General features: G+C 45.5%; 1 protein-coding gene across 1 annotated transcript; it reads right to left on the bottom strand.

The window, feature by feature from the left end:
• Positions 1-23,057, bottom strand: KCNE2 (potassium voltage-gated channel subfamily E regulatory subunit 2). Its single transcript, XM_073584626.1, has 2 exons — positions 23,010-23,057; positions 1-3,776 (listed from the first exon to the last, which is right to left on the bottom strand). The coding sequence occupies exon 2, from the start codon at positions 3,763-3,765 to the stop codon at positions 3,415-3,417; it is 351 nt and encodes a 116-aa protein (XP_073440727.1). The 5' UTR covers positions 3,766-3,776; positions 23,010-23,057; the 3' UTR covers positions 1-3,414.
• Positions 23,058-25,465: the final 2,408 nt, after the last annotated feature.

The raw sequence follows: 25,465 nt of genomic DNA, 5'->3' as shown, positions 1-25,465 counted from the left end.
TTTGAAAACTTGCTTGTCGTTTCCTATCTAGATTTAATGGCAAGACTGTTGTGAGTTCATTTTCCCCTTCACCATTGAGGTCTGATGAACTCCCTCCTCTGGTGAAGGAAGGTAGTGAGGCTGATTACCAAACACATGGGCAGCTAGATGATGTCTGGGTGGCTGGAATTGAGGACTGTATATAAGGCTGCCGACGCCCTTCTTCCTGGCTGGTGATTTTCCTGCTGGATTCTTGGAGACCAGTCTGATTCCTGCATCTCAAAGCTAAGTTTTTCTGCTCTGCTTTGTACTCTTCAGTTTTGTTTTTGTTTTGCCTTGTTTCCTGGGAGTTCTGCCATCCCCGGCCGGGGGTGAGCTGAATTCCATTTTTGTCTCTGATCTGTTGATCTTTTGCTCTGTCTTCAGAATATACCTGAGTGCTGATATAGTCTTTTGAAGCCTAGCGTCTTCAGGGCCTGTTTTTCCTATCAGTTGGTTGGCTCATTTTGATAGGGGTTTTGCGGATGGCAGACAGCAGCTTTCCTATCCTGTCCTATGTAGTTAGCTTGGGCCCCATCATTTGCTCAACCTATCTTTCTATCTGTGTTGGTGTTTTCATCTTGCTTCACCGTCATTATATGTTGGGGGCTGCCTATTGCTTTGGGGTCTGCTCTGGGGCAGTTTAGTTTTCCCCTTTCTGTCTTTAGGCTATGTAGTTCTCCGGCTGTGATCGAGGGGTCTAGGGCACCGTAGGAACCCCCCACGGCTACTGCTAGTTGTTGTGGATAGGTTCAGGGGTCTGCAATCCGATAGCTGCCAACCTCTCTGGTTTTTCTGGACTTAGCTGGTATTTTGTTTTTTCCTCCTTCGGTGACTCATCATAACACAAGACAATGTGGCAGACCCCGTTTGTATTTGCCGAAGATTTGGAGTTGTATATTTTTACGGACGAATCAGAAGGTTTTGGTTTATCTTTTAAATCGCACTGGTCGTCAAACAGATGGCCTAGTTTTTGGTCTTACAATAATATTATTAAGAAGGGAGCAATTTTAGACCTTTTTGCCATATATGTAGCCATTCTTTTGTGGGACCTATCCTTTGCAATAAGCGTATATTGTTTCGTTCTAACAACCAAGGTTTGGTTTTTATGTTAAATACATTTTGGATAAAAACAGACGGGCTAACCAGATTCTTAGGCCGTTAGTTCTTGCCTGTATGGAGTGTAATATCTGGTTAAAAGCGTCATTTTCAAATGAGTTAATTAATGATTGTGCTAAACTTATTTGTCACCGCCAGTGGTAAAAGTTTTTTGGAGCATGTTCCCGGAGCCGACAAAGAAGGAACAATTTGCCCAGAGAATATATGGGACATAGTACAGGTCTAATTCAATATTTTATTGGAAAGTCCTTGGCTACAAAAAAAAAAAAAAAAACTTGGTCCGAGTATTCGGGCGCTTGGAATGTATGGATAAGATTTTGTACAGCAAACGGTTACTCACATAACAAAGCTAAGGAAGAAACGGCTCCGAAATTTGCGGAGCATTTGGTTTTGAATGGTTTGTCTTATTCAGCGCTAGCAAAATGCATTGTTGGTGTTTCATTTTTCCTTAAAACTTTGGGCAAGAAACCATTGAATGACAATTTTTCGATGAAACAATTTTTAAAAGGATTCGGAAGGGCTAATTTTAAGCAGGACGATCGTCGTCCCATATCATTTTGCTTGCTAAAAGACATTTGCATGTTTCTCCTATCGGTTTGCGACAATTTTGAAGAAAGTTGTTTATTTTCAGCAACATTTACATTAGCGTTGTTTGCAGCTCTTCGTGTCGGGGAAATAGTTTCTCAGTCAAAAAATTCACCTTCTGGCCTGTTAATGGAGGATATAAAGGGATTTGAATCCTCTGTCGTTTTATTTATAAAAAAGTCAAAAACGGATCAGTTAGGAAGAGGAGCGTCAGTTAGTTTATCTGCAATCTCAGATTCAGTCATTTGTCCAGTCTCGAATGTGAAGAGATGGCTTAGCATGAGACCAAGTTTAGAAGGTCCATTTTTCATTCACCGCAATGGTAAACCGGTGACTGTTTTTTCAATTTAATTTTATTTTTAAAAAATGTCTGGTCCAATTGGGTTTGAAAAATGTTAAAATCACGTCGCACTCTTTTCATATTGGAGCAGCAACGGAAGCGGCTAGGTTGGGTTTTCAAGACAATAATATAATGAAAATTGGAAGGTGGGAATCAAAAAGGTTCAAATTGTATGTTCGGCCAAATTTATATGAATGCTAACATCTTATTAATTTTGTAGGTCCGCTAATTGTGTGGATCATCGGACACTCGTATATTTATTGGGCCGAGAAAAGGGTGACGATGCGGTACTATACAGAGAATCTCTCATTTAATACTTCTTCCCTCCATATTTTTTGGTTTAGCAGAAGAGGAATGTTATGGAAGAATTTGGTTGGGTTTATGCAACAGCTGTCAAAGAGTCATCCGTATCCTGATTTAATAATTTTGCATTTAGGGGGTAACGATTTAGGTAAAGTTAACACACTCGATTTGATTTATTAGCCTTCATGAGGAAGGATTTGAGTTTACTAAAAATGGAATTGTTTAAATCATTTTTTGTATTTTCAGAAATTGTCCCTAGATTGTTATGGGCAGAATACAATGTTGTTTGTTGAAAAAATAAGAAAAAGGGTTAACAGGAGTATGCAGAGGTTTATGGTTTTGATTGACGGATTTTCTTACACGTCGACATGGAAGAAAAAAACCCCGGTATGTACAGAAGGGACCTTGTGCACCTTTCAGATGTTGGCCTGCACATCTTTAACTTGGATTTCCAGGACATCATCGAAAAATGGCTGTGGCGTTTTGGGGGGGCCATGCATTAATATGCACGGTGTGTGGATAATCTCCCTGTTTTAGGGAAGATTGGGTCATGAGAGTAATAATTTTATTCAGTGATGGATGTATTTAATGGTTTTAATGGTTATGATGAAATAAAATTGGTTATTGAGTAACTCAAAATAAACGCCACGGCCATTTTATGCCAAACTTAGAACTCGGTGTCCTGTGTCCTTTTTTCTTATGTATGAGAGTGGGGCCTGTGTTATCATGCAGCTTTAGTGCTGCACAAGGTGGCTCTTTTACTTAAAAACGCCTGGAGGGGTGACAGGTTCCCTTTAAGCAATAGAAAAGCACCATATTGCCCGACAGCATTGCTTCTGTCTCCATAATACGGTATGTGAGGAAACATGGCAGATACACAAAGATAGAATCTGATTCTATTTCGGCCACAAATTCAGCAGCGTACATGAGACGTATTAAGGGGGCCCCCAATACAAGACTAGTAACATGAGTAAAAATAGGCAAGAGGGGGGAATACAATGAGTCTCAAGGTGGTCAGGCCAGATCCCTTTTTTTCTGGCTCATTGGCCCTATAATGATACAGGAGCAGGATATGACTTAGCGCCTGTATTTTCCAGGACTGTTGCCTTCGTCTCATGGAAATCATTGGCGATGTATCTACTGTAAGGATCCTGGTCGTCCAAGTATTTAAGTCTTTTAGAGCGGGTGGTGCTCACTAAGATGGCCACAATGATGAAGGAGAAAATCCCAATCATCACCATAAGGTACAGTATGACGAAGTCGAAATTCTCAGCCTTGAGCTTGGCCTGTAATTTATCATCTTCCGTGGTCTTGTTCTTGTTCCAGATGTTCATGTAATCCTGCAAGACTTTTTTTAAAGCATTTTCCAGTGACTGCGTTAGGTTAGCAGACATGTACATGGCGACCGATCCTGTAATATGAGACATAATTGTTAATACACGTGTGTAATCGTAGGCACTGTTTTTACACGGATATGACGCTAAGCCGGTACGACGGACATAAAGGGACCATAATGATAGAGAATGGAACGATGGAACCATATTCTGCTCATAAATGGTCCCATGCAAAAGTATTCAACCAACAGCCATGTGCAGCCCCGTGCCAATAGTGTGGTCGACTTTGACAGTCAGTCCCTCCAATTGTAGGTACAATAACATGTCAGAACTGAAAATTTCAAGTGAAGAATAGCAAGGGTAAGAGTAAATGTGAGGAGACACACCTGCAGCTGTAAGCAGGCAATTCTGGGGAACAGCTTCTCAGATCCTGCTGTCTCAGCCATTATTGCAGCAACACAACTCTCCATTCCAAGCTGCTCTACTACTCAAACACTCAAATACCGAGGGGCCAATGTAGCAGCACATGACAGACATAGGGGGGTTTGTTTCATCATTTTTGTTTTTTAAGTTACTTTTCTTTTTTTTAATCTTTTGGAACTCGTGGATGTTTTTTTGCACCAAATTCTATAAAAAGGTTCATGAATTTTGTGCAAAATTAACTGTTACCATTTAATTTTTTTTTACCTATTTTACACCTTTTTAGAGGAAATGGTCACATGTTCCGCTTAAAACATCACATAATTTGCAAGACGGTTCCATTCGTACATTAAATCACTCCAGGGGAGAGGGACTGGAGTTTATTTGCGTAAAATTTTTGAGATTTTTTTTAAAATGGATGAATCCGCTGAAAACGTCTAGAAGCAAAAACCACACCATCTAACGATGAACATAAAAAAGCAGGCAATGTAAAATAGATGGGGAAATAAAGTGCAAAGTAAAAGAGGAATTTGTCACAAATCAAAAACAGGCTAAAAGACAGAAAAAAAAATAGCCAAAAAAAGGTGAAAATGCAATACTTAGTCTGGACCAAAAACGTATGTAATCCCAATATTTGGGGTATCGCATCATCGTGGAATGTTTTAGTTGCACGCAGCTCGAGAAAGGATCAACGTGGAACTGAAATGTTGCACAAAGATATGGTTGAATAAAGTACCTATATTTCATTTGGAAATTAGAGCGTGCAGGTCCTGAACTGCTTTTTAGGTCGATATATAAAAAGATAGAGACAGATATGACATACTATAGATAAACAGATCATTATTGTATTAAAATACAGTGACTTAATCATTCTACTCTATGCGTCACACTTACTGTGTATAGCTGAGGTGTAAGTCTTTCTCTCTGCCAACCATAACCATATTTCCGCCCGTCACACTCTGGGCTGCACTTTATATACCGGTCAGCTTTATCTTATCTCTGTGTGAATACAAACATAAGCCTGCAACCGTAACCTCCATTTTTCACAGCATCCGACAGTGCGTCCTGTACACTGGATATCAAAAGGTTATGTCCTTGCAGCTACTTTTTGGAGGCTGAATTTTTGCAGTTTTTCCATTTAAAAAAAATCACAACAAATAAATGCATGCTCAGGATAAACCATTTATATTGCCCATATCCATTAAATGGTATAGGTTTAGACACAGGATCCGAGTACTCCTGTCAGGACGTAGTGGGGTATTGGAGCTCCCCGCTAGTGATGAGCGAACGTGCTGGGATATGGTGTTATCCACCACGCTCGGGCGCTAACCGAGTGACTTCAGCGTGCTCGAAAAATATGTTTGTGACCCCGCAGCTGCATGTCTTGCGGCCATTCGACAATTTTTTGTATAAAAGTCTATGGAACTGTTCAACACATGATCATTTGTTGTGTTACACTTCTTGCACAGGAAGGAGCTGCCTCTGTCACTTGGTCATCCAGATGCTCCTCCTCAGCATATCAGTGACACAGGAAGTAGCTAGCTTCTCTTCCGATTTGAAATAGATGGCTGGATGGATAGGTGGATAGATAGGCGATAGCATATTTGCAATTAGATATAGTAGAAGCTAATTATACTGGCAACACTTATATTTGTTGTTTGTGTTTAGTTTTTTTTGTAGGGAGCATGTAGTGTGAAAGGCACAAACTGTATCAGTGAACCGTCTTTATAGCTATATTGTATTCATTTATACAAATATACCAGATAAATGAAAAAATGTTTTTTCCCCCATAAAGTTACTAAAAAATTCATAGTTTTTAATTCATTATTAAATAAATGTCACTAAACAATATATAAGGCTAGTTTCACATTAGCGTTTTTTCGCGCAGTGCATCGTGCGCATAAAAAACGCAAGGAAAAACGCAAAACAAACGCGCGTTTTTTAGCGTCATGTGTATGCTGATGCGTCAAAAAAACGCAGCGTTGTTTGCGTTTTACATGCATTTTTGCATGCGTTTGCGTTTTTATGCGCATGCGTTTTAAGGTGTGACATTTTTTCCACTGTCTAGACCACATTCCAGACTTGTTTACCTCAAAAACGCATGCGCACAAAAACGCAAGCGTGCGCAAGACCATGCGTACAAATGCGTTCCCATAGACTTCAATGTGTTGTTTTCGCGCATTCCGTGCACAAGAGTGCGCATGCGTTTTTTTGACGAGACAGGGCGGACCAAAAAATGCATCATGTTACGCCTGGCGCGCCTGGCGCGAAAGACAAAAAACCGCATGCGCACGAAAACGCAAGCGTGCGCAAGACCATGCGCACGTCATGTTAAACATAGGTGCGCAGTGCGCATGCGCACGGGTGCGCACGATGCGCTGCGCACAAAAGCGCTAATGTGAAACCAGCCTAACATAGTCACTTGTTAGCATTGTATTGCAGCAACCTGTACAAAACAGTGAACATTTAATTTATGGTGATCAATAAATGGCATAAATATAAATAAACTTAACACAGTAAGGGCTTGCTCACATAAGCGAATAAATTTGGGCGAGTGCAATCCGATATAAAAATCGGATTGCGTTCAGACCAAGGTTATTCAAAGATTCAGCGCTCATCTCTGACTTTCAGCTCAGATCCGATTGCGATTGGACTAATAAAAAATTGCAGCATGCTGCGAGTGAATGCGAATGTCGGATAGCAATCGCCAATGGAAGTCAATAGGTGCGATTTTTATGCACCCATCTAATAGGAAACCTGACATTTCATCAGCCAAGTACAGTAAATTTACAGCCCCAACCATCAGAATAGAATAGATGTATAGATAGATAGAATAAAAGAAAAATATAGCATGGGGTCCCCCATATTTTTCTTAACCAGCTGAAGGAAATCTGACAGCTAGGGGCAAATGTTTATAGTCTAGGAAGGGGGTAATAAACATGGAGCTTCCCACGCTATTAATATCAGCTCACAGCTGTCTACTTAGCCTTTACTAGTTATTAACAAGTATCATAATATTATATATTGCCTAATAAAGGCGGCATTTCCAATAAATTCATAAATCATACAAAAGAAACAAAGCGGAAACTATATGCCATAAAAACAATAGAATTTTATTATAAATCAATTAAAAAGCATCGAAGTGCAATGCAATATTTTTCGGGGCAATAAATGTAAAAAGACAAAAGCCTATAAATCAGGTACAATCAATTTCATGAGGAAATATATGCACATATAGTAATTCAATAATCTATATATGGAGCTTTCCTGATATATAAAACAAGCTTCCCAGAGGGATAGTTCCTAAAATGTGCAGATAACAAGGATTATATCAAAAATTCTTTACATACAAAGTCCGCAAAAAGCCGTAATCAAAAAGTGGCAACAATATATATATATATATATATATATATATATACACTAAATATGCGCTGTACAAATAAAAGTAGAGTGCGCCAAAAAATAAGTTGGTATTTAAATTGCCTACATGAATAATGGCATACAGCAGTAGAGCAAATCCTCAATCCCTAATAAATGCAAATACTTAATCCTGAGCATAATGCAACAAGCAAATAGGCTAAGAGGAGAGGCATAATGCAGTCATAAAAGCCAAAAAGCTGCTTACAAACAGTATAAAGTAAACCAAGAAGAAAGAGGGGAGAGGAAAGGGTTAAGAGCTGCTGCTGCTAGGCAGATACTGTACCTGGATGGCCGAAGCACCCCTTGACACGTGTTTCGCAATGAAGCTTTATCTAAAGGGATTGTGCATGAATCCCTTTGTTTGTCAGCATCCACTCAATACCGACTTTTATTCCCCATTGACTTGCATTGGGGTCGGGTTTCGGACAAAACTCCGACTTTTTTTGCCCTAGTCGGACCAGTTTTATCTGAAACAAATTTTGTTTCATGAAACCCGATCCGACTAAAGTCGCTCAACTCTACCCGTGTAGTCTTGTGTTGATCCCTGCGTGGGCAATTATTGTTAGCTTGTTTGGTTGCTCAGGATAGCCCTACAGGCATCCTTATATATAAAAGTCACACCTTAAAGTTCAAACCGTCTCACGTCTCGTCACTGCATCCCGCGTACCTGCGAGTACTACAGTGTGATGCCGCAGAGTTGAAGTAGCTCTCCACAGGCAGAGCTTAGTCCCAGGGTAGATGGAAAATGTTGAGAGAGATGATGATGTAGTGAAGCAAGGGATGTAGCAGTGCTGAGTAGGTGATGCAGAAAGAAGGCAGAAGACACAGCTGAATGCAGCTCCAAAGCTTTACTTAAAGTTCTGGTGCACACAGATGCTCGCTTTGTGCTACGCCCTCTGGGTGAGAGATCCAGCCAACCTCCAGGCAGATAGAGAACACCTTTCCAAAACTCCCTGTCAGTATATGCCTTCCCTGGCCGTCTCACAGTGTTGCTTTCTCAAAGAGAAGGCTGGTAGTGCAATAAGAGACTGCGCTGCTGTGGTAGAATTCAAGGTATCTTTATTGCCAACGCGTTTCCTGAGCCAGTCCCAGCTCACTTCGTCAGGGCATTGCTTTCTCGCCTCTTCCTACACAACACCTCACAGTCAGTGTCCCAGGCCAGCAGCTGCGTACTTTGTCGGATAGCGTGCACCGTTCGTTTCCATACTCCCTTTTGGCTGCCTTTCCGGCGAACATAACTGTGGTTAGTGGCTGTGGCCCCAAAAGTTGCCACAGCTGTCGGCTTGCTAGCTGAGTCCTGATGTCCATCTACTAGGCTAGGGGCCGAGACCCTTCTGCGACCTGGATTTCCTCCACCTGACGTCCGTCAGCGTGGAACGAGCCCCACGGGGAACACACTCGCCACCCGTGCTTCTGGGAATCCCTTTCCCATTCAGGGAGCTTACTTCAGTCCTTCAGTCCATCCCAGGAGCCCCTCAGAGCAGGAGTCTGCAGCACAATTCTATCCCTTTCCTCCTTCCCCTACGGGAGGGTTGCCTATGCACGTCTTTCCTGTTCTTCCCCTAAGGGAAGACTCTCCTAACTTCCCTTCTATTCTCCCACTCTAACTCTCCAACTCCACCCACCTTCTAACACCCTTTCCTGGCCAGCAGGGCTGATGAAGCACAGCACCTGCTGCTCTAGTGTATGATGAATGCAGTGTTGTGTCAGAGCTAGGTCAGGTGTCTCCATCTTACCTGAAAGGTGGGATACTACCCCTCTGGATGAGGTGCAGTACTTCTGTGGCAACTGGACCATCAGGGGCACCACACACCTGATTTGGTGAGCAACATGTGTGTGCAAGCAGGTATGGCTTACCTGAAAAAGTAGTGGCGCCTAAGAACAATGTACTGCAGGATAGCCACCGCCATCAGTGTGAAGGCACGGTGTGTAAACCACCCGTATCTCATCATCAGCACATTGCCTGAAGCAATGCCATGCCAGGGAGCTCATTTCAGCTTGCTTGGGTTTGCTAATTTCTTTGACGTGGTGGGGAGTATCAGTCGATGTACTGGCAAGGGCCTGGTCGCTGTGCTTTTTCTCCCACTTTTGCTGTGCTGCTTGAACAATGTGACCACTTCCTTTTCATTTCATTTCCTTTGAATTGTGCATGTCATTAGGATGGCTTTCGCTTCATGTGGGGTCCTCATCATTCCCCGCATCACTTTCTACACACTCCTCACCCCTGGCCTCCTTGCCGATCTGCACACTGCAGAAAGATGCAGTAGTAGGCACCTAGAATCATAGAATCGTAGAGTTGGAAGGGACCTCCTGGGCCATCTGGTCCAACCCCCTGTTCAAAGCAGGATTCGCTAAATCATCCCAGACAGATATCTGTCCAGCCTCTGTTTGAAGACTTCTATTGAAGGAGAACTCCCCACTTCTCGTGGCAGCCTGTTCCACTCATTGATCACTCTAACTGTCAAAAAGTTTTTTCTGATATCTAATCTGTGTCTCCTCCCATTCAGTCTCATCCCATTGCTTCTAGTCTTTCCTTGTGCAAATGAGAATAAAGATGATCCTTCTGCAATGTGACAGCCCTTGAGATATTTGTAGACAGCTATTAAGTCTCCTCTCAGTCTTCTCTTTTGCAAGCTAAACATTCCCAAATCCTGCAACCTTTCCTCATAAGACAGGGTTTGCAGACCGGTCACCTCTGAGATGTGCTGCGGTAGTCCACTGACCATGTGCACTAGACCTCCCATGTACTCATCCATCAACATAACAAATGGTTGGCCATGAGTGCAACTCAGTCTCTTCCACTTCTGGAGCAGGGCCAGGTGGATGGGCCACAGAACCACACCCAGCGGAGTCATTAAAAAGAAGAAGAGACTGCTGCATGACTTTGGGCTTTGGACTGCTTGGCTCACTTGCAAGGGGTAAGGTGGAAGAAATATGCCCTAAGTATAGTCCTCAGGTGCCAGCTCTGCACTTTCTGCAGAGGACCGAATGGAAGACAATGTGAAGGAACTGGAGGCACTCTTAGCCATCCAATCTAACACCGCCTCAACATGTTCTGGCCTCACCATTCGTGCAGCGGTATTTGGGCTTTGTTACGCACATGCTACACCATGCTGTGTTGTGGGCACACTGCAGCAGTCTATATTACCGACATGTTACACCCTGCTGTGTTACGGACACACTGCATCAGGCTGTATTTCGAGTAAGCTGCACCAGGCTGTTAGGGCATACTCCTTGAGGCTTTGAGGACACTCTGCACCAGGATGTATTATGGACACACTGCACCAGCCTTAGAGCTTGTTGATTGGCTGCACTGCAGCCTTTCAACAAGCCTATTTGGCTAGTAAACGCGAACAGTAACATGGACTTCCGTTTGGAAGTCCAAGTTCGTGGTTCGGTAATGGACATTAGGTGGCCGGTACGAACTCCGAACTTTACCGTTTGGGTCCGCTCATCCCAATCAGTAACTACATAAAGTGCTTACCCATAGTGGCTGTCTGCTGCATAGACAAGGGAGAAGACCCCTGACGCCCATCTTGCGGTAACTTTTTTGAAAAGGAGGTGCTGACAATGCTCACTGAGCATCATAATATATGGTAGATAATTAGGTCACAGAATCAAGTGTGCATGCGTACTGCGGGACAACCCGGAAGTATACATTACATTTCCGGGAATTATGGAGGGCACGGGTCACTGAGAAATCTCCAACTGACATCACAGACATGTGCACTCCATTTGTTAAAGCCATCAAGAAAATAATCTCTGGGAGTCGCAGGGCGTATGCAAACATCTGCGGCCATGTTTAAGAAGTCAGATGTACATCTACGGCAGCGTATCAGCAGCCATATTTGTGAGGACCAATCCTACTGAGTAGTTGTAAACACGGTATTTAACGCCTTCACCCCCTAGGCCATTTTTCATTTCTCATTTTTTTCGTCCCCTTCTTCCCAGAGACATAACTTTTTTATTTTTTTTGTCAATATAGCCATATGAGGGACTGTTGTTGTGGGGCAAGATGTACTTTTGAATGACACCATTGATTCAGTCACATAGTGTACTAGAAAACAGGAAAAAAAATTCCAAGTGCCGTGGAATTGCAAAAAAAAATGCAATTCCATAATTGCTCTTTGAGTTTTTTATTCATCATGTTCGCTATATGATAAAAGTGACCTGGCAATATGATTCGGCAGTAAAGTATGAGTATGCAGCTACCAAAAACATCTAGGTTCTTTTTTATATCAGTGGGGGAAAAAAATTTGAAATTTGTCAAAAAAAAAAGTTTTTGAATTTGTTGCCATTTTCCAACAACCGTAATGTTCTCATTTTGTTTTGTCAATGTTGCGGCAGACAAAAAACTATAATTCTGGAGTTTCTATTCCTTGTCTCATTATGCCGTTTACCGATCAGGTTCATTGTTTTTATATTTTGATAGATCAGACAATTCTGAATTTACCAAATTTCTAAGTTTTATTTTCCACAGTGTCCCAACTTTTTTTAATCATGGTCGTATAACCGTAATATAACCTTCAGGGGTGCAGGTAATCTTCCGCTTCTTTACAATGCCTTGTCAAGTAAGAATATCCATTAATAAAAAGAGATGAAAATAATTTAAAAGTGCCGTATGAGATGAACAATATGTAAGGAAAATAAAACGAGCAATTAAAGGTAGTGTAATAAATCATTAAAAAAAAACATACATTTATTACAATAAATAGTTTGGACTAAAAAAAAAATTTCAGACCGGACATAACGTGGACAGTAGTTCACAAAGATTTTTTAGCTGTGGTTCAGTTTTTTTTTTTTATATAAAATTTATAAATTTACTCAATATATACAAAGAAAGTGCGAGTCGTCTTAGAAAAAAGGTCTCATGTACTAAAATTAACCTTAAAAAACTATCTTCTAGTCCTCAAGGCCAAAATTGTGTGGATTTTCAAGGAGTTCAAGACACTGGAGTCATGTTGTCTATTCCGCTGTCGTATTTTCATGGATCAGACATTTTGCACCTCGGAAAATCACCGGTCTTGTTACTCCAGAGTCCGCCACGTTGAAGTTATTGATGTACTGTTCATCCAGTTGGTCATACGACCTTGACCTGATGGCAATAACTAATACTGAGACTATAAAAAAGGAAAATATGGCTATAAAAACCATTACAAAGGTGACCGCCCCAACCGTGTCTTCCTGGTTACTATGTGTAATCTCTTCTCGGTGGGTGAGATTCTGACGTAAGTCCTGAATAGCCTTAAGAAGCAACGACTTAACAAAGTTCTCCAGCGAGGACGTCATGTTCCCGGATTGTGACATTCTAAGGAAAAACTTTAGAAAGATAAAAATAATATTGTTTATAAACAATTCACTACGTTCAATTAGTAAGTGGGAGGGACTTAACCCTATAGTGATGGAGCCAATTTGGTAGTTAATGACCAGGCCAATTTTTACAATTCTGACCACTGTCAGTTTATGAGGCTATAGCTCTGGAATGCTAAACCGTATCAAACTGATTCTTAGAATTTTTTTTCGTGACATATTGTACTTCATGTTAGTGGTGAAATTTCTTCGATATGACTTGCGTTTATTTATGAAAAAAACTGAAATTCGGCAAAAATTTAGAAAAATTTGCAATTTTCAAACTTTTAATTTTTGTGCCCTTAAATCAGAGAGTGGTGTCACACAAAATAGTTAATAAATAACATTTCCCACATGTCAACTTTACATCAGCACAATTTTAGAAACATAATTTTTTTTTGTTTGGACGTTATAAGGGTTAAAAGCTGACCAGCGATTTCTTATTTTTCCAACAAAATTTACAAAACTTTTTTTTAGGGGCCACCTCACATTTGAAGTGAGTTGGGGGGGGGTCATTATAACAGAAAATACCTAAAAGTGACACCATTCTAAAAACTGCACCCCTCATGGTGCACAAGAGCACATTCAAGAAGTTTATTAACCCTTCAGGTGCTTCACGAGAACTAAAGCAATGTGGAAGGAAAAATTAACATTTTACCTTTACTTCACAAAAAATTTACTTTGGAACCAATTTTTTTTATTTTCACAAGGGTATCAGGAGAAAATGGACCACAAAATTTGTTGTGCAATTTCTCCTGAGTACGTCGATACCCCATATGTGGGGAAAAGCCACTGTTTGGGTGCATGACAAGGCTCAGAAGGGGGGGAGCACAGTTTGACTTTTTGAACTCAAAATTGGCTGAAATCAATGGTGGCAACATGTTGAGTTTGGAGGCCCCCAGATGTATCTAAACAGTGGAAACCCCCCAATTCTAACTCCAACCCAAACCCCAACACACCCCTAACCATAATCCCAACCCTAACCATAACCCTAATCACAACCCTAACCCCAACACACCCCTAACCCTAATACCAACCCTAACCGCAATCCCAACCATAACCACAACCCTAATTTTAGCCCAACCCTAACTTTAGCCCCAACCCTAATCCTAGCCCCAACCCTAACCCTAGCTCAACCATAACCTTAACTTTAGCCCAACCCTAACTTTAACCCAACCCACTGTAGCCCAATTCACTTTAGCCCAACTCTAACCCTAATGGAAAAATGGAAATAAATATTTTTTTATTTTATCATTTTTAGCGAACTAAGGGGGTGATAAAGGGGGTTTGATTTACTATTTTTTTATTTTGATCACTGTGATAGACCCTATCACCATGATCAAAATGAACCAATAGGAAAAATTGTTATTCTTGCCAGGTGCCAGCCAGCAAATCTCGGTGGGCGCACTGCTCATGCGCCCTCCATTTTCCCCCAGAAGACGCCGGCAACCCAGGGGACATCACGGGGGATTGCAGGGACAATGGAGGTACCGGGGGGATCGGGGGACCCTATTTCTCTCTCCTCTGATGTGATTGCACATCAGAGGAGAGAGAAATTAAATGGGAAATTGGACTTTTTTGCGGTCTCCATTATACCTTTAATAACGGCAATATCGGGGAGGGTAAAAAAACTGACCCAAATCATGTTCTCTGGGGTCTCTGCTACCCCCCGTTAGCCGAGACCCCAGAGAAATTCCAACTTTATACTCTTATTCCTCAGTGCCGTTAAAAAGGTGCGCTGTGGTTTAAGTACCCTTAACTGCTGCCGTTAAAAGGCGTATCGGTAGTCGTTAATGGGTTAAAACAAGTCTGTGTATCATGGAGAAGCAGTCTGATGAAAAGCAGATAGGAAGTCAAGTGAGTACGCCACTGTCACAAGGGTGTCACATCACCCTGGAAAACCTGAAATTGGACAGTCACTTCGGGTAGCGAATCGCAGGTCTGCTTCCCATATTTAATGAATTTAGTTTATTCTAGTGCTGAAGAGGTTAACGACCCTTTCTATGCTAGTCAGAAACATGCAGCTCCATTTTAGTTGCTTCTGATCTGGTCATTACCTCTTCCTATTAAAACTGGTCAGACCTTCTTGTCTCTGCTGCTCTCCTGTTGTACTATAAGCCTCCAACACAGGTTTGAGGAGATCTCTAAAGTGGTTGTTCAGCCTTAGGCTACAAGTCTGTAGTCACCCTATGTAACTTCAGACTTGTAAATCCTCACAAGTCTCCGATGCCCTGAGCAAGTATGTGATATGAATACATATGGCCACATGCCCACTAGACATGCGTAGCCTCACTCAATTGAAGTGTGTTGTGTAAAGCTGGGCAAGACTAGTGATCTTAAGTGTCATAGAGATACTGTGACAGAGAGGGGTAAGAAGTTCTGGTAACCCGAACTCCTGCACTGTTTAGAACTGCTTCACCATCATTCTAAGTAGTGCAGGTTTTCTTTGCTCAGCATTACTAGGGTTAATCAGTTCAGTTTATCTCCTTGAGCTCTCCATCATGGATTGCCTCATGTTTTCTGTGTTGGACACGCCCCTCTGGAATATATTCTTGAAACTGGTATTTTGGAATTGCCAATGGTAGTTCATTCTGCCTGGTTTGGAGTTGGAGTTGTTTGGAGAGTTGGTATGGTGATTTCTGCATGGAGTTTGTTAGCATGATCATCCTCATACTCTCATAATTGCTTTCACATACCTTACCCTCCCCTGTGTTCCACTCTGTAGTTTGGGGAGTGTAGTTTGTATGATTGCAGTTTTCGTTTATCCCTGTTTTTCTTCCCTTGTCTGTCTGGTTTGGGTAATCCTATATTCTTCGGCTTCACACCATCCTGGGTGGGGCAGTGAACAGATAAGGGTAAGCCAGGAGCATAGCAAGGTACGTTACCCCAGCATCTCCACCTTCCTGGGTAGTCCAGGGGACAGGGATAGACTAGGGCATTCCTTACATTAGGGATATGGAAGGAGCCCCTTCCCCTAAAAATCATGCAACAGTACCGTGATAGTAAGTATGCAAATCACATACTTGCGGACACATGACTGCCTATTCCTGGGGCTGGAGAATCCTTACAGCATACAGTGCGTACACTGTCAGGATTCGCAAGTCTGCAGTCACATGGAGTGAACTGCAGACTTGTAACCCAATGCCAGACAACCCCTTTAACCAATTTTATCCAGCAATGTTGGTCTAGAGAAAACAAATAAAAGCCCACGACACAGAAGTCGTTTGTCCTAAATTTAGAGGGAAAAAACTTTTCCCAGCCCCAAATATCATAAAAATCATTGCATCCAAAATATGAAGTTATATCCTTCTTGCAGCCGCTTTCTTCCAGCCATTGGGGCGATGCAGGGAGCATTTACAGTCGCTGTTCACTTCACAGTGAGTGCAGTTGTAATCATTCCCCCTGCACCTTGACTGACAGCCTGCTCTACACTCATGTTCTGCACACACATGGCAAAGCAGGCTGTCAATCAAAATTACACGGGAGTGATTACAGCTCATTGTGTAGTGAGTCATAACTGTAAATGCTTCCTGAACCACCCTGGTGACTGGAAGCGAGCGGCTGCAGGGAAAATAAAGCTTAATTTTTTTCGCCAGGACTGGTAAGGCAATCAAAGGAGGATAGTGTGGGATTTAAGATGGAAATTAAACAAAATATTGACAACTATGCACGGTGCATATTGCTTGTTAATATACATTTACTATGTTTTATGGTGGTTGTAACTAGTGATGGGCGAGCGTGCTCGACACTACTCAATACTCGATTGAGCCTTTGAGTGCTTGAGTGCTCAGGTATCTGTAATAGGCTCATTTGAATCTGAGCCACACACAGTGGGGAGCGCAGGAACTCCTATGTCAGCAGGACTCTTTGTGAGCTCTCTCTCTACAGTACATCAACCATTCATATGTACACTGCCATCTCCAGAGACCCTGCTAAAGCAACACAAAGGATGTCAGGAGAGCCAGCCACAGCAGCACAAAGGATGTCAGGAGAGCCTGCCACAGCAGCACAGAGGATGTCAGGAGAGGCTGCCACAGCAGCACAGAGGATGTCAGGAGAGGCTGCTACAGCAGCACAAAGGATGTCAGGAATTTCCAGGAAACCTGCCACAGCAGCACAAAGGATGTCAGGAGAGCCTGCCACAGCAGCACAGAGGATGTCAGGGGAGCCTGCCACAGCAGCACAAAGGATGTCAGGAGAGCCAGCCACAGCAGCATAGAGGATGTCAGGAGAGCCTGCCACAGCAGCACAAAGTATGTCAGGAGAGCCTGCCACAGCAGCACAAAGGATGTCAGGAGAGCCTGCCACAGCAGCACAGAGGATGTCAGGAGAGCCTGCCACAGCAGCACAGAGGATGTCAGGAGAGCCTGCCACAGCAGCACAGAGGATGTCAGGAGAGCCTGCCACAGCAGCACAGAGGATGTCAGGAGAGCCTGCCACAGCAGCACAGAGGATGTCAGGAGAGCCTGCCACAGCAGCACAAAGGATGTCAGGGGGGCCTGCCATAGCAGCACAAAGGATGTCAGGAGAGCCTGCCACTGCAGCACAGAGGATGTCAGGAGAGCCTGCCACAGCAGCACAAAGGATGTCAGGAGAGCCAGCCACAGCAGCACAAAGGATGTCAGGAGAGCCTGCCACAGCAGCACAAAGGATGTCAGGAGAGCCTGCCACAGCAGCACAAAGGATGTCAGGGGGGCCTGCCATAGCAGCACAAAGGATGTCTGGAGAGCCAGCCATAGCAGTAAAGAGGAGGTCAGGCGAGCCTGCCACAGCAGCACAAAGGCTGTCTGGAGAGCCTGCCACAGCAGCACATAGGATGTCAGGAGAGCCTGCCACAGCAGCACAGTGGATATCAGGAGAGCCTGCCACAGCAGCACAAAGGATGTCTGGAGAGCCTGCCACAGCAGCACAGAGGATGTCTGGAGAGCCTGCCACAGCAGCACAGAGGATGTCAGGAGAGCCTGCCACAGCAGCACAAAGGATGTCAGGGGGGCCTGCCATAGCAGCACAAAGGATGTCAGGAGAGCCAGCCATAGCAGTAAAGAGGAGGTCAGGCGAGCCTGCCACAGCAGCACAAAGGATGTCTGGAGAGCCTGCCACAGCAGCACATAGGATGTCAGGAGAGCCTGCCACAGCAGCACAGAGGATATCAGGAGAGGCTGCTACAGCAGCACAAAGGATGTCAGGAATTTCCAGGAAACCTGCCACAGCAGCACAAAGGATGTCAGGAGAGCTTGCCACAGCAGCACAAAGGATGTCAGGAGAGCCTGCCACAGCAGCACAAAGGATGTCAGGAGAGCCTGCCACAGCAGCACAGAGGATGTCAGAGGAGCCTGCCACAGCAGCACAATGGATGTCAGGAGAGCCTGCCACAGCAGCACAAAGGATGTCAGGAGAGCCTGCCACAGCAGCAGAAAGGATGTCAGGGGAGCCTGCCACAGCAGCACAGAGGATGTCAGGAGAGCCTGCCACAGCAGCACAAAGGATGTCAGGAGAGCCTGCCACAGCAGCACAGAGGATGTCAGGAGAGCCTGCCACAGCAGCACAACGGATGTCAGGAGAGCCTGCCACAGCAGCACAGAGGATGTCAGGAGAGCCTGCCACAGCAGCACAGAGGATGTCAGGGGAGCCTGCCACAGCAGCACAAAGGATGTCAGGAGAGCCTGCCACAGCAGCACAAAGGATGTCAGGAGAGCCTGCCACAGCAGCACAAAGAATGTCAGGAGAGCCTGCCACAGCAGCACAAAGGATGTCAGGGGGGCCTGCCACAGCAGCACAAAGGATGTCAGGGGGGCCTGCCATAGCAGCACAAAGGATGTCAGGAGAGCCTGCCACAGCAGCACAAAGGATGTCAGGAGAGCCTGCCACAGCAGCACAAAGGATGTCAGGAGAGCCTGCCACGGCAGCACAAAAGATGTCAGGGGGGCCTGCCTAGCAGCACAAAGGATGTCAGGAGAGCCAGCCATAGCAGTGAAGAGGAGGTCAGGAGAGCCTGCCACAGCAGCACAAAGGATGTCAGGAGAGCCTGCCACAGCAGCACAGAGGATGTCAAGAGAGCCTGCCACAGCAGCACAGAGGATGTCAGGAGAGGCTGCTACAGCAGCACAAAGGATGTCAGGAGAGCCTGCCACAGCAGCACAGAGGATGTCAGGAGAGCCTGCCACAGCAGCACAGAGGATGTCAGGAGAGCCTGCCACAGCAGCACAAAGGATGTCAGGAGAGCCTGCCACAGCAGCACAGAGGATGTCAGGAGAGCCTGCCACAGCAGCACAAAGAATGTCAGGGGGGCCTGCCATAGCAGCACAAAGCATGTCAGGAGAGCCAGCCATAGCAGTAAAGTGGAGGTCAGGAGAGCCTGCCACAGCAGCACAAAGGATGTCAGGAGAGCCTGCCACAGCAGCACAGATGATGTCAGGAGAGCCTGCCACAACAGCAAAGAGGATGTCAGGAAACCTGCCACAGCAGCATAAAGGATGTCAGGAGAGCTTGCCACAGCAGCACAAAGGATGTCAGGAGAGCCTGCCACAGCAGCACAAAGGATGTCAGGAGAGCCTGCCACAGCAGCACAAAGGATGTCAGGAGAGCCTGCCACAGCAGCAGAGAGGATGTCAGGGGACCCTGCCACAGCAGCACAAAGGATGTCAGGAGAGCCTGCCACAGCAGCACAAAGTATGTCAGGAGAGCCTGCCACAGCAGCACAGAGGATGTCAGGAGAGCCTGCCACAGCAGCACAAAGGATGTCAGGAGAGCCTGCCACAGCAGCACAAAGGATGTCAGGAGAGCCTGCCACAGCAGCACAGAGGATGTCAGGGGATCCTGCCACAGCAGCACAAAGGATGTCAGGGGAGCCTGCCACAGCAGCACAAAGGATGTCAGGAGAGCCTGCCTCAGCAGCACAGAGGATTTCAGGAGAGCCTGCCACAGCAGCACAGAGGATGTCAGAGGAGCCTGCCACAGCAGCACAGAGGATGTCAGGAGAGCCTGCCACAGCAGCACAGAGGATGTCAGGAGAGCCTGCCACAGCAGCACAAAGGATGTCAGGAGAGCCTGCCACAGCAGCAGAGAGGATGTCAGGGTGGCCTGCCATAGCAGCACAAAGGATAGCAGGAGAGGCACAGCAGCACAGAGGATGTCAGGAGAGCCTGCCACAGCAGCACAAAGGATGTCAGGAGAGCCTGCCACAGCAGCACAAAGGATGTCAGGGGGGCCTGCCACAGCAGCACAAAGGATGTCAGGGGGGCCTGCCATAGCAGCACCAAGGATGGCAGGAGAGCCACAGCAGCACAGAGGATGTCAGGAGAGCCTGCCACAGCAGCACAAAGGATGTCAGGAGAGCCTGCCACAGCAGCACAAAGGATGTCAGGAGAGCCTGCCACAGCAGCACAGAAGATGTCAGGAGAGCCTGCCACAGCAGCACAAAGGATGTCAGGAGAGCCTGCCACAGCAGCACAGAGGATGTCAGGAGAGCCTGCCACAGCAGCACAAAGGATGTCAGGAGAGCCTGCCACAGCAGCACAAAGGATGTCAGGAGAGCCTGCCACAGCAGCACAGAGGATGTCAGGAGAGCCTGCCACAGGAGCACAAAGGATGTCAGGAGAGCCTGCCACAGCAGCACAAAGGATGTCAGGAGAGCCTGCCACAGCAGCACAAAGGATGTCAGGAGACCCTGCCACAGCAGCACAGAGGATGTCAGGAGACCCTGCCACAGCAGCACAAAGGATGTCAGGAGAGCCTGCCACAGCAGCACAAAGGATGTCAGGAGAGATAGCCACAGCAGCACACAGGATGTCAGGATAGATAGCCACAGCAGTACAAAGGATGTCAGGAGAGCCTGCCACAGCAGCACAGAGGATGTCAGGAGAGATAGCCACAGCAGCACAAAGGATGTCAGGAGACCCTGCCACAGCAGCACAGAAGATCTCAGGAGAGATAGCCACAGCAACACAAAGGATGTCAGGAGATTCACAGCAACACAAAGGATGTCAGGAGATTCACAGCAACACAAAGGATGTCAGGAGAGATAGCCACAGCAGCACAAAGGTTGTCAGGAGACCCTGCCACGGCAGCACAGAGGATGTCAGGAGAGATAGCCACAGCAGCACAAAGGATGTCAGGAGACCCTGCCACAGCAGCACAGAGGATGTCAGGAGAGATAGCCACAGCAGCACAAAGGATGTCAGGAGAGCCTGCCACAGTAGCACAGAGGATGTCAGGAGAGCCTGCCACAGCAGCACAAAGGATGTCAGGAGACCCTGCCACAGCAGCAAAAGGATGTCAGGAGAGGCACAGCAGCACAGGGGATGTCAGGAGACCCTGCCACAGCAGCACAAAGGATGTCAGGAGAGCCTGCCACAGCAGCATAAAGGATGTCAGGAGAGCCTGCCACAGCAGCACAGAGGATGTCAGGAGAGCCTGCCACAGCAGCACAAAGGATGTCAGGAGAGCCTGCCACAGCAGCACAAAGGATGTCAGGAGACCCTGCCAGCCACAGCAGCACAGAGGATGTCAGGAGAGCCTGCCACAGCAGCACAAAGGATGTCAGGAGACCCTGCCAACCACAGTAGCACAGAGGATGTCAGGAAAGTGTCTTTCTCTCTCTGTCTCTCTCTTGTAGGTACCTAGGGAGTAATCTGGAAATCAGCTTTAGAAGTGCTGGGAAGAGCCAGCAGGGGGCAGAGCCGGTCTGGTCTCCAGCTATGGTCTCAGGCTGGATGTTCAAAGTTTATTTTCTATGAAAAATCAAAGAGAAATCGTGCAACCAGGCTCTGACTCCTGTTGCTCGCAGTTTGGGCAGCATAAATAAAGTAACAGGTTCCTTTTAAATGCATGATTTTAGGCTAAAAATATTTAAAGGGAATCTGTCACCCCATTTTTCGAGTATCAGCTGCCGGCATCGCCATCAGGGGCTTATCTACAGCCTTCTGTAACCTGAAACATAAGAAAAACTAGTTAGATTATACTCACCCCGGGTCCGGTTCGGGTCCGATGGGTGTCGCAGTCCGGTCCGGCGCCTCCCATCTTCTAACGGTGACGTCCTCTTCTTTGCTTCCCGTCGTGGCTCCAGCAAAGGTGCACTGCTCTGTCTTGTTGAGGGCAGAGCAGAGTCCTGCAGTGCGCAGGCGCCGGACCTCTCTGACCCTTCCCGGCGCCTGCGCACTGCAAAACTCTTCTCTGCCCTCAACAGGGCAGAGCAGTGCGCCTGCACAGGAGCCACGACGGGAAGCTAAGAAGAGGACCTCACCGTTAGAAGATGGGAGGCGCCGGACTGGACCGCGGCTCCCATCGGACCAAAACCGGACCAGGACCGCCCCTGGGTGAGTATAATATAACTCGTTTTTCTTATCTTTCAGGTTACATAGGGGGCTTATCTACAGCATTACAGAATGCTGTAGATAAGGCCCTGATGGGGGTGCCAGCAGCTGATACCTGAAAAATGGGGTGACAGATTCCCTTTAAGGCTGATCCTTCTCATAGGGAATTTGCAACTTTTACTTCTTTTTCTCAGCTTCTCTCTGATTTATGATCACATCAAAAATGAGATGAACTTTCTTGTAATAATAAATCAGATGAGAGTAGATGAGTGAAAAGACAAAAGAGTTACAAACTCCCCATCAGAACGAGTTCACTGACGGATTCTTTGTTAACTCAATTTGTAGTCAGCAATAGACAATGCTCGCTCAGAGGAAATAAAACTCAAACGGTGCAAAATTTTAATGAAACCCAATTGCAAAAATAATCTTGTAGCCCAAAATACATGCATTTACTAAAAAAATGCAACCGAAGGTGTCAAAATCCTTTAAAGCATTACTATAGGTATTAGCCTCTATCATTACTATATATTACTTTGTCACACAACATCAGCTCTTTCAATGATTTTTCAGCGACCTTGAAGATTTACAAAAGAAACGCAGTCATTTGGTACACTCACTTGTATCACAGATGTGTTTTTGCATAGGACTGCAGATCATTATATTGCTTGGTACGCATACACAGCAGTTTCTGCCACATCTGTGTAAGTAGGACAATAAATATTCCCATGTCAGAGATTTGAGGCGGCTTCTGCTTTTTGGCATATATTGTGCCCCTGTCAGACCTGTTCCATTCCTCGTATCATCACTTACCCTGCTCCAGAGTCTTTTCTCTCCGTGCCCGCAGCTCAATCAGTGAGGTAATGTAGGTGCCTGAATGGTATTTAGATGCCAAGGAATAAAGGAATTTCCAGGATTACATCTAATCCTTGCATCACACGGGCTAATCCCATACTTGATACCGTTTAAATTAGATGTTGGGACAAAGCGCTGCTGCATTTCATGGCTCCGGAGCGTCTTAAGTGCAGACATAAGATAAATAATGGCGAGCATACGTTTCTAAATGTTGTCAATGGAGAGATTGCTCAAGGGACTCTTTAGCCAGCCAAGGCGTAGCTAGGGGTTCAGCTCAGGGAGGAGACACAGACGAGTGAACCCCTAATCGGCACCGTCCCCATCTATCCCCAACCTGAACAATCTCTTCATCCTGCTGATAACCCAATACTGAGCCGCTGCTGCCATGTCCCTATTACTGCTGGTGGTGTAAGGGGGTGCCGGAGGCCGCCATGTGCCTCTCCCTCTCTTGACCGTGTTGACATTGAATATGTGCTGTTCTAGGATTAGGGAAAGATACAGAAGATAGAATCGAAGGGTAGCAATAGAATAGGACAATGTTGGGAATAGATTAGTGGGGCACCATAGAGATAAGAAATGGGAGTGCAAGGATAAGCTTAGTTAGAATAAGGGGTTTTCCAGGCTGGGAGGATTAAAGATGGGTGTAGTGCAGAGCAGTAAGAGTGTGGAGACTTCCTGATTAGGGCAGAAGTGATGTAGCAGTGAGAGAGGACACACAGATAGCCCTGGGGGTGAAGATTGCCGAGGCAATGAGGAACCCCAGGCTAAGCAGCGTGCGAGTGGTCACCATCTATTGAAGTAACCATTCCAATGGGGATCCGGGGCTAACGGCCGGGACTAGGCAGAGCTGAGCGCCCCTTTTACTTTTTTCCAATGGAAACTGGACGAAGGCAATGGGAGGAAGATGGTGGACCTAGTGGCACGGGCACCGCAGAAGAGAAAGGACTGTCTGCGGGACCGAGGCTTTCGGAAGAGACAAGGATACAAATATCTTCAGGAAAGAAGTTGTCAGAGAAGGCAGGGAGAGTTCCAGGAACGCCATGTATGTGAACTGTGCTACGTCTGTATCGAGAACCCTGTTTTCAAGTAAAGTTGAACTGTTGAGTATGGACATGTATTCTGGAGTTGTTTGTGGGAATCTGGAGCTGAGATTATAGAATCAGAAGGAACCATTGAATCTAATGTGAGTGTTCTGCTGGGTACATATCACACACAACAGACGGGACTTTGTGTTTCCTTTGTGCCAGGGTGTGACGACGCAACAGCTGCTCGCCACAACTACCACCCTGGCCACCTCAAAGTGGTATACTGATAGTGCTCCTCTTAGTGCCCCATATAATAATGCCACCACTGTGTCCATTACATATTAAAATATCTCCTGGATGGTAAAATTGCTCCCTAGAAAATATTTATGTCCTGTGCAATCGCCCTAGCAAACAGTGTCCATATTTTGCCCTAGAAAGTAATAATACACCATGTGAACCTTTGATGGTCACAGTACTGTGAATGCTCCTGTAACATTTATGCTTCTTAAGTGCCCACTTAACATTTAATAAAGTCCCCTGAGTCATCCAAGGCATAGCTCATCTATACACAGTATGATGGGCACACTGCTCCCCTGGATACAGTATGATAGGCTCACAGTTCCCCTATACATAGTAGAATGCCCCCACAGCTCCTCCACACAGTATGGTGGGCCTACAGCTCCTCCACACAGTATAATGCCCCCCACAACTCCTCTTTACACAGTATAGTGGTCCCACAACTCCATTATACACAGTATAATACCGCCACAGCTCCCCTATACACACTATGATGCTCCCACAACTCCTCTATACACAGTATTATGGACCTACAGCTCCCCTATACAGTATAATGGCCCCCACAACTCATCTATACACAGTATAGTGGTCCCACAACTCCATTATACACAGTATAATACCGCCACAGCTCCCCTATACACACTATGATGCCCCCACAACTCCTCTATACACAGTATTATGGACCTACAGCTCCCCTATACAGTATAATGGCCCCCACAACTCATCTATACACAGTATAGTGGTCCCACAACTCCATTATACACAGTATAATACCGCCACAGCTCCCCTATACACACTATGATGCTCCCACAACTCCTCTATACACAGTATTATGGACCTACAGCTCCCCTATACAGTATAATGGCCCCCACAACTCATCTATACACAGTATAGTGGTCCCACAACTCCATTATACACAGTATAATACCGCCACAGCTCCCCTATACACACTATGATGCTCCCACAACTCCTCTATACACAGTATTATGGACCTACAGCTCCCCTATACAGTATAATGGCCCCCACAACTCATCTATACACAGTATAGTGGTCCCACAACTCCATTATACACAGTATAATACCGCCACAGCT

Source organism: Dendrobates tinctorius, unplaced genomic scaffold (genome assembly GCF_039654945.1).
Source record: "Dendrobates tinctorius isolate UK_male_01 unplaced genomic scaffold, ASM3965494v1 ptg000084l, whole genome shotgun sequence".
In the NCBI taxonomy this organism is placed as follows: Eukaryota; Metazoa; Chordata; class Amphibia; order Anura; family Dendrobatidae; genus Dendrobates; species Dendrobates tinctorius.
This window is presented reverse-complemented; position numbering and strand designations above follow the sequence as displayed.

Bases quoted from the DNA above. Each gene is read 5' to 3' on its own strand.
- KCNE2 (XM_073584626.1), bottom strand. From the start codon at position 3,765: ATGTACATGTCTGCTAACCTAACGCAGTCACTGGAAAATGCTTTAAAA.